The 18,024-nt window shown below is 37.1% G+C and overlaps 1 protein-coding gene across 2 annotated transcripts in view; it reads right to left on the bottom strand.

Annotated features, from left to right (window-relative positions):
- MSH3 (mutS homolog 3) overlaps nucleotides 1-18,024 on the bottom strand; it is a 188,592-nt gene that overhangs the window by 7,256 nt on the left and 163,312 nt on the right. Inside the window, exons 21-22 of one of the 2 annotated variants that reach the window (XM_030323803.1) lie at nucleotides 7,555-7,741; nucleotides 3,026-3,155 (exon numbers count right to left, since the gene is read on the bottom strand). In XM_030323803.1, the coding sequence (XP_030179663.1) occupies nucleotides 3,026-3,155; nucleotides 7,555-7,741 (317 nt within the window). Of the gene's footprint in view, nucleotides 1-3,025; nucleotides 3,156-7,554; nucleotides 7,742-18,024 lie in introns of those variants that run through there. The other variant, XM_030323814.1, reaches the window with a different exon arrangement.

Raw genomic sequence — 18,024 nt, 5'->3', positions numbered from 1 at the left:
TGAGAACAAACTGAAGTTTGATGGGGGTGGGTGATGGGTATCGAAGAGGGCATCTTTTGGGATGAGCACTGGGTGTTGTTTGGAAACCATTTTGACAATAAATCTCATATATTAAAAAATTAAAAAAGATAAAACTGCTTGGTGGGACTTCACTTATAAGCTATAACCATTTCCTAAAAGGATACTACTGAGAAGTTTATGTGACATTGCTTAGAGTCAGTGAAAGTAATAATTCATGTTCCTGCTTGTTACAAGGGAACTTAACAAAATTTGTTTGAAAGCCAAATTTCTCTAGGCAGTTATTAAAGAGATGCGTGCTGATCAAATAGTTTCTGAAGTCACTTTTGGGACAGATTCATAAAATTTAGAGGTGGATGAAGTTAGGTAACTTTTCCAAGAATTTATAGACTAGAATAAAAATACACGTTTCTTACTACCAGTTAATTGCTTCATCTACCTCACTATGGGAAATTAGAACACAGTATCTTAGAAGCCACCCAAAAGGCCTTTGGGGCACTTGACTGATGACCTATGCAATGGCCTCTAATTTAGACAGCAGAGGAGTTAGGTTAGAGGTAATGGATGAAACACAAATGTAGCAGGAACAACACTGGAAGTAATCAGACAATGGAGTAATGCTTCAACATGTTGAGTGAAAGCTACTTTCAACCCCAAATTCCTAGCTAAATAATAAATCAAGTATGAAGGGATACTGAAGACATTTTCATTCCTGCAAAATCTCCATTTACCTCCTTAAGTTGTATTATTAGTAGGGCATCCAAAATCTTTTCCAACCCCAAGAAAACCCTGATTTTATATGGAATTAACTCAAGGAATAATGTCCTCATACCAAGCTCCAAAAATTGATCCTGGTTAATCTAGGCTAATCAAAGTCATCCTTGCCATTCTCACTTCTAGGAACTGGTTTAAGAATGAGCATGTGATTCAATTCTGAAAAGGAGATGGGACAGTGATGAGAAGCCAGTGAGCATATGAGAAAAGTTCTCTTGCTCCTAAGTCACAGGAAATGCTGGTCCCTTTGGACAGTGTCAGTTCTGGGTTTGATACATGAAAGAGCCACAGCCACCCTGTCACTAGCCTGATGATAAAGCCAACAAGGCAGAAAAACAGAGCCTAGAGAATTGCAAAGAAGAGGAGCTGAAGCCCACTCTTCCTCTAAGGTTCCTGTAATGTGAGATTATTTACATTCTTGTGAGTGGAGCCCTTGTGAATCCAAGCGTTCTTTTACTGGCAATCAAATGCACAGAAGGTGGGATAAGAGAATTCCTAGGATGCTGGTAAAGGCAGGTCTCAGGACAACAGCTGTGCAGCAGGGCTGGGGAGCAAACAGTTCAGATGAGCAGGACAAAGGGCTCCAGGAGGAATGGTGGAACCGATAGTTCTGTCATCTGGAAAAGTGCCTAGAGAGGCATTTTACAAAGCTATTGGAAGGTTCAGGGAGAGTCAGATACAGACTCAAATAGAAGAATGAACTGAAAACAAGGCAATTATTACCTTCAAAAATACAAAGAACAAAAAAGCTGCAAGACAAAGAGAATGCACTTGTCCTCATACGTGGCTCATGAGTAAGCAATCCTTACTGGCAACAACAGTGAAAACTATGAAGAGGAATGAGACCAAAGGCACCTGGAATGAGTACAGTGGAAGGTCAAAGCAGGGAAGGCTGCAGACTCCCATCCAGCACGATGAGAAGCCAAATAGTAATGTGTCAAGGTGATGAACCCAGAGATAGGAAGATCAGCCTATTATTTAGAGAAATGGAAGAAAGGAAAGAAAGAGTTGGAAGCAGCCGCCTTGGCAATGGATGGGGAGGGGGCATGGGTGAAGGCCAGAAGCAGAGGTCTACCGCCTGTTAGCCAGAGCCTTTTAGCATTATTTAATGCTTAAAATTATGCTCATGAATAAACATTTAAATCAACAGGATAAAATGCCAAAACACTTATGGCTTAGTAGTCTGTTCACATAAACGCTTATCAATGACCCTTCCCTGATGGTGAACTCTTATTTATCCCACTGGGTTTTAGCTTATAAGCTCCTCCTGTCATTTTGGATGCAGATTAATAGACATGAAACTGCTTCCACGAGAGAATTTATGATGTGTTTTTCAAGGCTGCGTAGTGGTGAAAGGCAAGGATTGCCTAACATTACATTTATCTCAGGTCGAGGGCTTTGTTTTATTTGGGCCAGCTGCCTGATTTCTTTTTCAGGTCCATCTTTATTACTTTTCCAAAATAAAATTTGGACTCTGGAGTGTCTTGGATAATGAATTTTCCATTATAGCACAGCAACTGTGTAAACCATCACTGGCTCAAAAGTTGGGAGCTTAAAAAAATTACTACTGAACAGGAAAATAAAATTATACTAAAATTGACTACATTACTTAACAGCACTTGAATTTATTTCTACTGGCTAATGATGTTCTTTTTCATGAAATGTCTCAGTCAGGTGACACTAGTACATAGTGGAAAGGGTAGGTAAAATACTGTAGGCCCCACATACCATTTTCACAGAGTCGAAAAGAACCTGCAAGCAGATTTTTGATTCTAGGCTCAGTTCACCCAAGTGGCCCACAGGGCTGGCCACTTTACCTGAGATTCAGTTTCCTTGTCAAGTTAAGATAAAACATATGTCCAGTATAGGATACTGGGGATGGTATTTGGGGAAATACAATGGACATTTCGAAAGGTGACTAATACCCTTGACGGTTAGGGTATCTTTCCTGAGATGCATCTAAGAGTAAAACCTACACGTTGCCCCTGACCCCATCTTCTTCTTGTAGTAAAATGAGGTAAGAAAGACCAGAGAAGCGCTCAGAGGTTGTGAAGATAAAAGTACATTCTCCTTGACCCGAAGCTTAGAGAAAATGAATTTGGACAAATGTCATTTATAATCAACATTCACAGCTTTTACTTAATAAGAAGTTCATGTACATATGATTTTTCAGTTATCAAATATGAAAACCAAAAACATTCCAGTTTTACTTACTGCAAGCATTATTTCGTACCTGGATCCTCTTTGCTTTCATCCTCATTGACCAAGAATCCCATGTGATAATTTCCCACCTGTTGTAAGTAACTTTTTTCTAATTCACAAACTGGTGGATAATGGGTGACAAACAAGGTTAAGGATTTCACCTAAAGCAGTAAGACATAATAAATGTTATTTTATTTTTAAATTTTATTTCAAACTTTTCTTCAATTTAGTTTTGAAAAAGTTCAAAACTTCATGAACATTGCAATGAATGTTCATTTTTCTTTAGCTAGACAAACACCTGTTAATATTTTGCCATAACACACACACACACACACACACACACACACACACACACACACACACATTCTTTCCTGAACCATGTGAGAACTGCAGACATGACACTTCATCCCTACCTACATACAGGAAAACCTTGGAATGCGAGTAACATGTTCTGCAAGACAAGCAAACATTTCTAATAAATTCTGACTTGATCAATGAGCCATGCCTTACAATATGAGTAGTACGTGACGCTCAATGTTACATGATCACATGAAGCCAATGCATCTTCTCTCTCTCTCTCTGCTACATGATTGTGGGTGATCGTCTCCCATGCTCAAATGCTTGGTCTCAAGACACTGTGTTTGGCACAGTCCTTTTTCAGAACACTGGAAAGTGCCCACAACCAGTTTATTTTTTGTCACTTCAAAGCACCTATGGACACTCTTGTTTTTCCATATAAGAGTAAGCTTAGGAATGCTCTGCTTCATTCTAGGTCAGGTTGTCTGCAGATATAGACTCTCTCTTCTGTTGTCTTATTGCCAGTTACATTAAATATAGTATATGATAAGAGTTTATTAATACTGCACCGTAGTCAACATTCGTTAGTGATAGTGAAAGTCGTCCTACACAATAACCCTCCTCTCTCTTGTTTTCAAAGATAAGTGCAGGTTAATTGGCTTATTTTTCTTTATATTTTGTATTTTCTTTATTATTTTATATTATATTACAGTATTATAATCATTTTTATATGAATTTTTTGGGTTGTGGAACAAATCATCTGAGTTTCCATTATTTCTTATGGGAAATTCACTTTGATATACAAGTGCTTTGGATTACAAGCATGTTTCTGGAATGAATTATGCTCACAAACCAAGGTTTTACTGTACTTAGAATTCTGTCTTCTAAGAACAAAAACATTCTCCTACTGATTTAATCAGAATTATTACAATCAAGAAATTTAACACAGGTATATCATTATTATCTAACATGAGTCCACAAATTTCCCTAACTCTCCCAGTAATATTCTTCATAATGTTCTTTGTATTAAAAAAAAAAATCAAGGATCATGCCATACACTTAGTCATGTCTCTATAGTCTCCATCAATCTAGAAGAGTTCCCAGCCTTTCTTTTTCATCTTTATGACATTAATGTTTTTGAAATATCCAGGAGTTGTTTTGCATAATGTCTCTCAATTTGGATTTGGCTGATTGTTTCCTCCTAATAAGATTAAACCTTACTGCCAGAAATATTACACATATTTATGTGGGTGATGTACTCATTTCAGTACATCATATCAGGAGGCATATGATGTCAATTTGACCCATTATTGGGGATGATAAATTTGCTTATTTGGTTTAAGTAAGTGCCCAGAAAATTTCTTCACTATACTAACACCTCTCTCCTTTGTAATTAATAAATAACTTGTGGAGTAGTACTTTGAGATTCTGTGAATATTCTTTTCCTCAACAATCTTTCATCCAAAAGTTTTACCATCCATTGCTCATCACTGCCTGAATGAGTTATTATTGCAGTGACTCGTAAATGCTGATTTTAAAAAATTCTCTCTGTATTTATTAGTTGGTATTCTATAAAGAGGAGCTTTTCTTTCTCCTCACCCTAATCCCATCATTTTAAAGTTTACTTTTGTTTTGTTAGTATTAATATGGATTTGTGGATTTTTAATAAGCATTATTTTAAAGCACACATATTATATATTCTAGAAATCCCAAAGTTCTTAAATCTTAAAAGAAGCTAACACCAAATCTTGGTCTAAATATTAGCAGAAGAGGGTAATTAAATCAAAGAACTCCAGGTCTGATTCATCTGCCAATCACCTCATTAAAAGTCAGAACATGTGCCTTCTCTCTTATAACAATTAAAAAAAAAAAACAACCCCCCTCCCCCGAAAAAACCTATTAAGGCAGGATTTCTTTGATGAACTGCTCTTAAAATCTGCCCTGAAGGGTCTTCAGACCAGCTGTCTCAAGGATGTCCATTCCCTGAGCTGATAGGCATTTCTAACCAGAAGACCTAAGGGTTTGGGTCACAACACAGCTCTCCTCAAGGCCATTTTCAGCTCGCAGCCGAAACACACAGCTTCTTAATTCCTCCTCTCTGATCTGTTCCCAGTGTCGGCAATCAAAAGATACCATGAAAATAAGGATTTTCATCCATAAAAAGCATAGAGATTCTTGCTCCAGAAGAATCCTCTTCAATGACTTACCTCTAACATAAATTTTATCTAAAAATAACACTTTCTTCATTAATATTTAAGATGTCAAAAAACTGCTATAAAAGCAATGAGAAGAGACGTGACAAATTTAATTGTCATAATTTGTTCCCAAGGGTTCTAAACGGATCTTTAAGATATTGCCAAACTGCTTTTGGTAGCTAGCCCCCAAAACAGCCACCAAGTTCTTCACCTCCCAATGTTCACACTTGTGAACCGCCAGCACCAGTTTGCCAGCAACGAGTGAGCCAAAATGGAAGAAGGTCCTCCATCATCAGTCAGGCCTTCAGATGATGTCAGCCTTGCCTGACAACTTGACTGCAACCTCAGGAGAGACGCTGGGCCATAACCCCCCAGCTAAGCTACTCTCAAATTCCTTACTTCCAGACATCATGAGAAATAACAGATGATTATTATTGTTTTCAGGCATTTAGTCTTGGGGTAATTTGTTATATAGTCATACTAACTGATATGCAGCCATACAGCAGGAACAATGAAACTCAGAGGTGGCAAATCCACTCTGTCATAATTCATTCCTAAAGGCTCTTAAATGAAGGTTTAAAATATGCTTCAAAATAAGGGGAGCCTGGGTGGCTCAGTCGGTTGAGCGAATGACTTCAGCTCACGTCATGATCTCATACTTTGTGGATTCAAGCCCCGCATTGGGGTCTGTGCTGATAGCTCAGAGCCTGTAGCTTGCTTCAGATTCCATGTCTCCCTCCGTCTCTCTGCTTCTTCCCTGCTTATGCCCTCTCTCAAAAATAAATAAATAAACATTAAGAAAAAAATTTCTCTTAATGTTTCAGAAATAAATAAATAAAATGTGTTTTGGAGACAATGACAGGACTTTACTAATGTGTGATATGCAGTTTCTAAAATGATTAAAGAAACGTTCTTGAGCTCTTTTTGCAAATAAAGAATTTTTGTAAAGAAAAGTTAAAAGTACTTATTTTAAAGTGGAAAACATGCCATCATTAATTAGTAATCCAACTGAATGTTCAAACAAAAACTGAGGACCACAGAAGTTTAAAGAAAAGGTAGTTTATTTTTGTATTATATGTTTTGCAAAGACAGAGGAATAAAAATATGCTTGTATTGGTCATGTAAGGAAGACAGAAAAAGATGAAAATGGAGGAAAGACACAAAGTGTTTAAAAAGTGGAGAACAAAACAGACATAGAAAATCTTAGAACAGACTAGGTACAGGGCAGGTGTCAAAAGAAGACAGATAGGGAGAGACCAAACAAACAGAGAGAGAAAGAGAGAGCATTGATAAAGGGAAGGGGTGCCTGGGTGGCTCAGTCGGTTAAGCATCCAACTCTGAATCTCGGCTCAGGTCATGATCTCATGGTTCATGAGTATGAGTCCTATTTTGGGCTCTGCACAGCTCAGAGCCTGCTTTGTTCTCTCTTTCCCTCTTTCTCTCCTCCTCCCCTGCTCTCTCTCTCTCTCAAAATAAATAACAAATTTAAAAAAGGGGGGGGAGAGTTTGAGGGAGATGACAGGGATAGAGAATTCAACACAAACAAAATTTCACACTGAGATGCTCAGAACTGCACTATGGAAAAAACAGACATGGACTGAAGGAGTGAAGCAGAAAGATACAAAGATAAGAGATCAAAGGCCTTCTCTCAAGATCCTGTAGGATATTGCTGAAAAATGTACTTCACAGGTAAAAATGTCTCTATCTCCTTTTTGTCTTCTTCAAGGATTGGGTTGCAGGTGGATGGGGGACAGGCAGGGTCTCTGCTCTTGATTTAGTTCGCCAAGGATAATAAGAAACAGTTCTGGGTGGAAGAATTGCCAAGGAGACCATTATCCTACTGACCAGATTTATTTTGCTTCAGCAAAAGAAGACACATCAAAGAATTACAGACATTATGCAGTGCTAATCTATCTAAATTCAATGTATAGTGATTTAATGGTGAATTACGGGTATAGAGTCAATTATAATAATTAAAGATAACTTTGAATATTTAGAAGCTGAGGTCAGAAAAACAATTTGGATACTATGTACCATTCACATACAAAAAGGTGTACAAGATACTCACATCTTTAATAAAATGCTCGAGTGTAGCATAAGCGATGGCGATTCCATCGTGGGTGCTTGTTCCTCTTCCCAATTCATCCAGGATAACCAAGGACTGGGATGTGGCCTGTCTTATTATTTCTGCTGTGTCAGTCAGTTCTTCCATAAAGGTACTCTGCCCTTTATATATTATCTGCAGCACCCATCCTACAAATAAATAAAACACCTTGATTTTTCCTCTGCATTTCATTTTTAGGAAGCCAAGTATTACTTTGTGAACAATAAATAAATGATCCCTAAGGGTCTATATACTTTGAGCCAATAATAACTGAAATCATACTAAACAAAAGAAAACATGTGTTGGATATAAAAGAGTGCCTAACATCAAATGGTACCTTCTAGAAACACTGTGTGCCTAACATTAAATTGCACCTTTTCGAAGCACTGTGGATAGAGTCTGAGGTACTGGACAGAGCTCCCCCAAAATAGGGAAACCTATGACCCTACCTTCTGAGCAGTCACTCCAAACCAGAATTTTGGTACTCACAAGGGAAAATAATGCTTCTCTGTGTTGTGTTTAAATATCTATGAGTACTAGAATTAAAGACTTTTTCCTAGTATCTCAAGAAGATTTGGTACTACAAATTGAAGTACCATGTTGAAATAATTTATCTATAGAAGCTATAACTTTTTATTAGAATCACAAATGTTTAGTAATCTCTGACACCTAATACAGGTTCCTAAAGTAGACTTCATGGAACATAGTTCTTAGGGATGTCATGAAATGGGTGCAAAAGATGTCAGAGTTTCTTTCCTGTAAGACTTCTGTGATCCTTTAATATTCTACCACACATTGTGCAGTTTCTAGAAAGTATCTACTACTTAGCATTTGTCTAACTCACTTAACTGTGGACACCTACCACTCCCAAGGCAACTGTGGCAATAATGGTCTACAGAACATATTTGGGAAAATGTCTATTTAGTCCAAAAGGATTCTTTAAAAAAGGTGGGGGGGGGGGAGAATCATTAAGCAACAGCCACTCCAGGTCATACAGTTAATAGCAAAACCTAGATTTCAGGTGTTTGACCCGCTAACCAGCTTTGTGAATTCTGGTAACTATTTTCTCAGCAAAATACCTTCATCCATGTAGTTTTGCTACAGTAGTTCACATGTCACCTACATACAGCAGCATAATGGTACCTTTTCTTTCTGGGGAAATTCATGGTGAAATCCAGCCTTACCCATCTCTGGGCTTGAGTCTTGTTCTGGGCAGGGAGAATGAAGTATAATGTTTTCCCCACAGATATGTAGAGCCTTAGGAGAACTGCTCCAGGAATCAGTGGAATTTAGAAATTAGTGGCATTTAGTTTTACTGAAAGTGTTTTAATTTTATCCATTTTAAAATCAATAACTATAAAACATAATTTCTGAAATGTTGCTAACTTATGAGCATCTTGGCTATTTCCTCAAAGTTCAAATACTGTTATTTATCTCAATTGTCAATGTTTATTGGTATTTCTCCCCACCAAAAAGCAAGATTAAAGTTTCCTATCTCTGAAACCATTCTGAATTCTTCAGAATCATGTTTACCCTCATTTAACATGGTTGCTTTTATTCCTGACAGGTTGCAAGCTGACAAAAAGAATAAATCTTTAACTGATAACAAAATGCTCTGATAAGGCAAACATTGGGGGGAAGGTCTTCGGTTCTCAAGAATTAGAATAACAGGCAGGCACTGAATAAGATTTTAATATAATAGTTTATGAGGTGCCTGGGTGGCTGAGTCAGTTAATCGTCTGATTTCAGGTTCATTCATGATCTCACGGTTTGTGAGTTCAAGCCCCACAGCAGGCTCTATGCTGACAGCTCAGAGGCTAGAGCCCACTTCAGATTCTGTGTCTCCTTCTCTCTCTCTGCCCCTCCCCTGCTTCTGTCCTTTCTCCCTCAACAATAAATAAACATTAAAAAAATGTAATATAATAGTTTAAGTATTACGCTTCAGTGCTTTCTAGAAACAGTATGGTAACAGAGTGGTCTGGTTAGAAATTTCATGAACCGTAGGGTGCTCTTGGGAAGATATTTTTAGGCAGATACACACATACACAAAAACACTTAGTATATGATAAGGAAGAGATTCCAAATCAGGAAGGGAGGAAAGAATGAATGATCAGTCAATAAAAAACATGCTAGCTAACTGGTTGTTTCAGGAAAAAAAAAAAACAACAACAGGTGTGCCACTACTCAAACCATATTCCAAAATAAATTTACATGAGTTTAAAAGTTTAATGTAAAAAAAAGAAACCATACCAACAGATACAGGTGAAATTTAATCTCTGGATAGGTAGGTAGGTGGCGTTATAACTTAGCACCAAAACGTGTACAGCAAACACCACAAACTGACAAACATATTTGCAACACATATAACAAAGGGTTAATATTCCTAAAAAAAGGACTTGCATAAAGCTAAACAAAATGGTAAACATTCCAACAGAGAGATAGGCAAAGGATAAGAGTCAATTCACACATACAAAAACTAATGAAAATACTCACATATTATGCAAATTCAAACAGGAATAAAATGCTGTCTTACATATGCAATTAGCAAAGAGAGTAACAAGAATGATAACATCTACCACTGTCAAGAGTGTAGGGAAAAGGATATTCTTATGTGAGACTGAGAGTTGTTACAATCTCCCAAAACACAATTTAGCAACGTCTGTCAGAAGTTTTTCATGACCCATAAATTTCACTCTAGGAATTAATGCTGTGGAAATTATCACAGAGGTATGAAAAATGTGTGTACAAATATGTTTCTTAATGTTATCTAGTGAAAAACTGGAAAAAGCAAATGCCTAAGGAAAAGAGAAAGAGCAATAATACTTGGGTGGAAAGCTATGCAACCAGTAGAACTGGTACACTTAGAAATTAGACACTGAAAAATGGTCACAACATATGTGAAAACACTAGGTCACCAGAAAGTGTTTAGATTCGGTGGAGGGATCTGCTAGGCAAAGAGACCTACCCAACTGCTGAGCCACGTCAGTGTTTACAGCACCTGAAGCAGTGTTCTGTTCAGACAGATGGACAGCATCCAAAATTAAAGAAAAATTTGAGGACAGTTGAAGAAAACGAATGGTAGGAAAGACGAGGACTGAGAACAACCAACAAAACAACTACCACAACAGAAATGAATAAAAATACAATTCAAAGAACAGAATTAAAACAAACAAAACCTCTATTTGGTAGCCTCAGAAAGATTAAGAAACTGCAGCCTTAAAATAAGACAGCCCACCAAAAAAAGGAACAGCTGGAGAACAAAAAAATCTTGTAAATTAAAAATATGATCACTGAAAAAATTCACTGTATAGGCGGGATTAAAATTAGATACTGTGGAGGACCAAGATTTTAATCTGAAAGATAAATTCAAAGAAATATCTCAGCACAGTGAACAGATCAAGGAATGAAAAATACACACAAAAATTTTAACATGGAGGCCAGTTCCTAAGGGCTTAAAGTCCACCCAATAGGAAGTACAGAAGGCAGACACAACAAAAGTAGTAATATCATAGAAGAAATTACTGCTAAACTGAAACAAGGCATGCATCTTCAAGTGGAAAGTTTCCACAAAATGCTGAATAAGATTAATAAAAGACTTACACCTAGAAGCACACTGGTAAAATTTAAGAAACGACAGGAATTTTTTAAAAATCCCAAACACTTCAGGGGTACCTGGGTGGCTCAGTCGGTTAAGCATCGGACTTTGGCTCAGGTCATGATCTCACAGTTTGTGGGTTTAAGCCCTGCATCAGGCTCTGCACTGACAGCTGAGAGCCTGCAGCCTGCTTCAGATTCTGTGTCTTCCTCTCTTTCTCCCTCTTGTTCTCTCTCTTTTTTTTTTTCAAAATAAATAAGTAAACATTTAAAAAAACAATAAAAATAAATTAAAAATCCTAACACTTCAGAGAGAGAGAGAGAGAGAGAGAGAGAGAGAGAGAGAGAGAAGAGAGAGAGAGGAAAAACATTACTAACAAAGGGATGAAAGTAAGATGCTATCAAACTCCTTACCTACAATGAATGCCAAACTAGAAGATAAGGGAACAATTCCTTTACATTTAAAATCTGAAAGTTTATATTCATTTAAACTTCCAAAACAGATATGAAGACAAAATAAAGCTTATTTTAGACTCTGAAGAACTCAGAAAAGTAGCCACCATGAGTCCTCATGAAAAAACTGCTCAAAGAGAGATACAGAAGAGAAAATAGCATTCAAGAGAAAAACATGAACTATAGGGAATAACAAATGAAAAAAGCTGGGAAGAAATGAGAATTTTAAAGGAGGGATGCTTAAGAGGAGCCCCCATGATAGTCTAACGCCTTAAGGATTACATACTTCTTAAGCTCTCCAGTGAATGTGGATGTAACATATACATGAATCCTAATAATACAAATGTTGATTATTGGGTCCTTCTATTTGTAAACTAGCCTATGAAAGAGAACAAGATAATTACAGCAGGGCAGATGTTGGGAACTTTTGGAAAGGTAAAAGAACAGTTTTAACAACTGGAAGGGTCTTGGATTGATAAATGATTTCTTTGTATTTGTTGCAGGAAGTTCAACAGATATTGTCTAAAGTAAATAAATCTAAAATTAGAGGGAAGAATATTTTATAGACAATGTAATGTTAACTACCAGCAGAACAAAATAAGGAACCCTCAGAGTGACTGCCTACTGCATAGGGCTAGGGCTCTGTGCCAGAGATGATGGGGAATAGGGGGAGAGCCTTTTAGTTTTCAATTGTGTGCCCTCTGTACTGTTTGTTTTCTACCATAACAGGCATTGCTTCTACAATTACATACACACACACACACACACACACACACACATATGTATTTACTTATTTCTGAGAAAGAAAGAGAGAGTGAGGGTGGGGGAGGGTCAGAATGAGTGCTGACAGCAGCAAGCCCTATATGGGGCTCGAATTCATAATGAGATCATAACCTTTGCTGAAGTTGGACACTCAACCAACTGAGCCACCCAGGTGCCCCCGTAATTATACTTTTTAAAAAATGTTATACTATGGGGCACCTGGGTGGCTCCGTTGGGTAAGCGTTCAACTCTTGATTTCAGCTCAGGTCATGATCTCAGGGTTGTAGGATCGAACCCTGCATTGGGCTCCATGCCGACAGTGCAGAGCCTGCTTGGGATTCTATCTCTGCTTGCACACATGCATGCTTGCTCACTCTCTCCCTTTCTCTCAAAATAAATAAGTAAACTTAAAAATAATGTTATATTAGGTCATTTTTATTAAAAACTGCCTGTGCAGAATAAAATATAGAAAGTTATTACATGTTTAGAGTTATTGTCTCAGGGGGGGGATTACTGGTCAGTTAGTGACCCTTTCTTCTTCCAAGCACCTAGCAAAACATATGATACAAAAATAGAGAATAAAAGATTATTGAACAAAGTCTTCTTTCCCAATTCCAGTGGATTAAGACATGGCTGTGTAAGTGTTCATTTCATTACTATCACTGAGGTGCCTTTAGGAATCAGTTCAAAATAAAATACAGAGTCAATAAGTATAGATATATGTATATAGATAAGGTCACTTAAATTTACACTTAAAGAAGCAAATCACATTTTACACAATAGAGATGTTCTGAAAGGCTGAGTTTTAGTCACTAGAGATATGTGAATTCTTATTTTAGGCCTTAGGCCTTGAACTTGAACTTTCTATATATCTGTTTCTTGGCATTAAAAAATTAACTGTCATACTGAAAAAGGAAGTTCTAGTCTATAAGATGGAGTGAAAACTTTTAAAAAGTCATGCAATTTATAAATTATGTAAGGTAGCTAAATATGGTAGAAGAGTGATACCTTGAGTGAAGAGACCAGCACTCTTGTCCTGTCGTGGTCACTAAGTACTGTGTCATCTTAGCCAAGTTAGCTTCCTCATCCTAGCTTTTCTAGGATGGTCCTAGCTTTTCTGTGTGGTCCTAGCTTCCTCATCCATAAAACGGCTAAGTTGGAATAGTAAACCTCTAAGGGCCCACCCTCTTCTTTTATTTTTCCTAAAATTTTTTATCGTTTATTTATTTTTGAGAGAGGACAGAGCATAAGTGGGGGAGGGGCAGAGAGAGAGAGAGAGAGAGGAAGACACAGAATCTAAAAGCAGGCTCCAGGCTCTGCCTGACATGGGGCTTGAACCCATGGACTGGATTGCAAGATCATGACCTGAGCTGAAGCCATATGGCCAACTGACTGAGCCACCCAGGTGCCCCAAACTGTTCTTACCACAGTAAAAGAATTTTTGGAAATGTATAAGAAAAACAAGGTGTCTCAAATTGGACAAAAGCTTTTTATGCAATGTTAGTTAAGAGTTCATGTTAACATGAATGACTGTAAAAGCTCGTATGTACTTTAAAAAAAAAATCTTATTACTAACTGTTGAGTAAATCACTGACAACTGCTTCATGTACATACCAACTGAGTCAGTACTACCCAAGAGGCGGCAGGATGATAATAGCTAAGTATACAAATCCCAGCTAGGACACTTCGGTTCCCCTATCTGTAAACAGTAACAACAATACTGCCTGCTTTTCTATCTTATGATGGTTAGGAGAAAAATAAGTTAATATTTATAAATTTTTAAGAAAACAAACTTACAATGGTTTCCTAACATCTGGAAAATAAAACCCTAAATTCCTAGCATGGTTTCCAAGGCCTCTGAGTACTCTGGCCCCAAACCTGTCACCTCTCTCCAATCTCATCTCCTTCTGTCCCTAGACCCCATGTTGTTGCCACCTCAATTCATACTTGCTCCCTGATATATGCCACATACCTTTTAAAGCAGAACAACTCTATCAAGATTTAATTCACACATCACAAAACTCACCCTTTAAAATGTATTTATAATTCAGTGGTGCTTAGTATATATTCAGAAAGTTGATACGACACACCTTTATCCCTCAATGTTTTCCTTCATTATTTCCTTAGCCTGGAATAATCTTCCCTCTTCTCTTTTCTACAAACTGACGGCCTTGTTTTCCACAAGCTACACTTACTTTTGCATTCCCCTCAAATGCTAAGCATAGTGTCTTGGACCAGGATCTTCAATACATCCTGTACATGAACTGACTCAGTCATGTTCAACTGCTGAAATTATTTGTTCCGAGGCTTGTAACACAACTTACCCAGCCAAAATGACTCAAGAGTAAACAAATTATGTGAATGTCTAAACTTCAAGTTAAAAAAGAGAAGTGCTGAGTAACCATTTGTGGGAGAAGTCTCAAGGAGTGAAAGGATTTAAACATCTGTTTTCCTTTGTGCTTCGGTATAAATTAGGGTTATCTTTGCACATTGTCACTGAGTTTATTCTAACATCACAATGTACAAATTCTAAGGAGCATAAATGTTTAAAGGACGTAAAAAATTAACTTCTAATTTTTCACGGAATGTTTATTACAATTATATGGTACCCAGTAATTAAAAATTAGCACACAATCTTGATAGTATTCACTTGTATTCTCCACTCAATTTTAAAACACTGCATTTAAAACAGTAACTCAGGGGCACCTGGGTGGCTGAGTCAGCTGAGCATCTGACTTCGGCTCATGTCATGATCTCAAAATTTGTGAGTTTGAGCCCCACGTTGAGCTTATTGCTGTCAGCACAGAGCCCACTTTGGATCCTCTGTCCCACTCTCTATCTGCCCCTTCCCCCCCCAAAATAAAATATTTAAAAATTATAAATACAAGAGTAAGTCCAAATTTTACTGTTCATTATAACCTATATGATGTACAAATGCTTAAGCTATGCTAAATTTTTAGTGGTAAAGTCAAGCCATGCTGGTGAAGATTAATTTTTTAAAATGCTATTTACTTTGTGCTTATCCAAACTACCCTCTACCCTTGCTAAGGTCTTCAGGGCCTTTCTAACTGACAAAACTAACAGATCACCCATTCTCCATCCTGACCCTCTTAGATTTTATCACTGATGACCACAAATTGTTTTCTAATGATCTTAGCCAGGGCCCAGATAACCTCTCAGTCACCTTTTATCCAAAGCCTTTGCTCTCACTGAATTTGTCCTATGGGACCAGTCTGACTAGAAGGGATGTACACACCAAAATAAGATTGGTACAGACAATTTACTCTCCCTTCCACTAATGTTTTTTTCTTATGTTCACATTCCCTACAGAGAACTGGGCCACTTCTTTCTCCAATGGTCCCTTCCACTTTGACAGAGGGAAGAGCCTGTATGATAGCAAAGCATTTCCTATCAGCAAGCCAAAAGAGTCAAAAAAGTCGTGCTGCTGGCCAAATTGGTAGTGATCCTTTTACACCGCCATTTAACACTTGAGGGAAAACACTTCGGATATCAAATGACTTTCCCAAGATGACATAGTGAATTTGTGACAGAGAAAAAAAATACACAGGCCTTCAGGTTTCTGGCTTGGAGCTGAATTACCCAGCGTGCCTCATGGTATTTCTGTCCTTAAGGAGAGTAGACCAGATTTCAGGGGCTCTTAGATGTATTTTTATTATGCAACAGTCCTAACTCTACTGTTAGGCCAGTGATTTTCAAATATCTTTTTATCCATTAAATCCCTAGCTCAAATTAAATTTCACAAAGAAACTCACTACAGATTAGATAAAAGGAGTGCTGATTTGGTCAAGACACAGCACTATTAGGCCATCTTTCCTCATCCAGAGGGGGCTTTGGGGAACTCTAAACACCCTGTACAACAGTTTGAAAGTCACTGCCTTAGGAGGCAACAAATTGTCTATTACAATTCTATTTTTCCTCAGCACATGATGATCAAGTAACAATGCTGCCCAGCAGACACTGAAGAAATGCCAGCTTGTTAACCAGTAACTGAGGCTACTATGCAAAGTGTACGCTTAAAACTATGGGGAAGGTTTACTGATAAAAATATTTTCTGCTAACTTCCCTTAAGAAATACCATTTATTTTTCCAATAAATTTCAGCAGTATAATGACTTTATATAATTCTTATGGACACAGAATTTTATAACTAAACACATTTTCCTTTTCATCATGATTACTAATAACTGAATAACACCTTATAATAACAAATAACAACTCGCACTTTATCTTATGTTTCTATACTTACTTTCTCTTGGTTCCAGTGTCTTTAGATACCATTCTATCTCTTATTATCCTGCTATATTGTATATATCCCAGTAAATTACCAAAAATGCACTTTTGAAGATAGTATAAATTAAAGAAGTTTTTATAACGTTTTATTAATTCAACAAGCATTTCACAAAACATAATACTGGATAATGATTCTGAAATTCTCCAAATGTTAAAATATGTTAGAGATTTAAGGAATTCTAGAACATGCAATTAGTATAATTCTGTCTATATATTCAAAGTAGTAAAAAATGGAAAACACATTCTTTAGATTTCATCTTAGAGTTATTTTGCTCCAAGTACACAGGTTACAGTTATGTGATTAAGAAAAAAAATCACTCTGATATTTTTAGGAGTGGCGGCTGACTAATCTTTCTAATCCCCTACTCCCTCCTCGCCTATTACCCTTATATAGGTCAACAAAGCTTAATAAAGCATTAATGGAGAAAAGAAATTAATACTTTTTTGTATCAGTTTCTAAAATAAAGAACACTTACATGAAAATTTGAACAAGAATTTGTTTTTATGAGATCTTGATATTTTGAGATAACATTCTAGATGTTTTTCAATGGTAGCTAATGGGCTGGACCTCTGTCCCCTCAAATCACAATTTCTGGGTCTTACACAAGGAAAATGCTAGCAAAAGGGAGAAGTACTGCAATAAACAAAGAAAAAGAATTTTTCATATTGAATGATCAGTACTAGAGCTTAAATATCAAAATTATTACATAGAGGCAACAATTACTATTGCATTAGGACTTTCTGACACATTTGAGTGCTTTCAAGATTGTGGTTATATGCACGCGCGCACGCGCGTGCGCACACACACACACACGCACACACACAACCAGTTGACATTTTTCAGGTATACAAGTCAGTGGCATTAAGCACATTCGAATGTTGTGCAGCCATCACCACTATCCATTACCAGATCCTTTTCAATACCCCAAAACAGAAATTCTATACTCATTAAAAAACAAACTCCCTATGCTCTCCTTCCCATGAGGCCTGTGGTAATCTCTATTCTACCTTTTGTCCCTATGAGTTTGCCTATTCCAGCTTCCTCATGTAAGGGGTTACTTGTCTTCTAAGTGCTCTACAGAGGAGGACTTTTACGTTAGCTTATTTGCCTTCTTTTGAAATTGAAGATGTTCCTCTTTACTTCACTTTGCTAAAGAGTTAACAGAATTCTGTACTGTCTACATGTCTAAGCTTTTATTTTTTCTATATTTTGCAAATTTATAAAAGGGAAATAATCTAAATAACAAAGTATTCTCACTTTTGAAAAGGGCAGTATAAGAAGTAGAATAAAAAAAAAATACAGTCCAAGGAAAAA

Source organism: Lynx canadensis, chromosome A1 (genome assembly GCF_007474595.2).
Source record: "Lynx canadensis isolate LIC74 chromosome A1, mLynCan4.pri.v2, whole genome shotgun sequence".
NCBI classification, from domain to species: domain Eukaryota; kingdom Metazoa; phylum Chordata; class Mammalia; order Carnivora; family Felidae; genus Lynx; species Lynx canadensis.
This window is presented reverse-complemented; position numbering and strand designations above follow the sequence as displayed.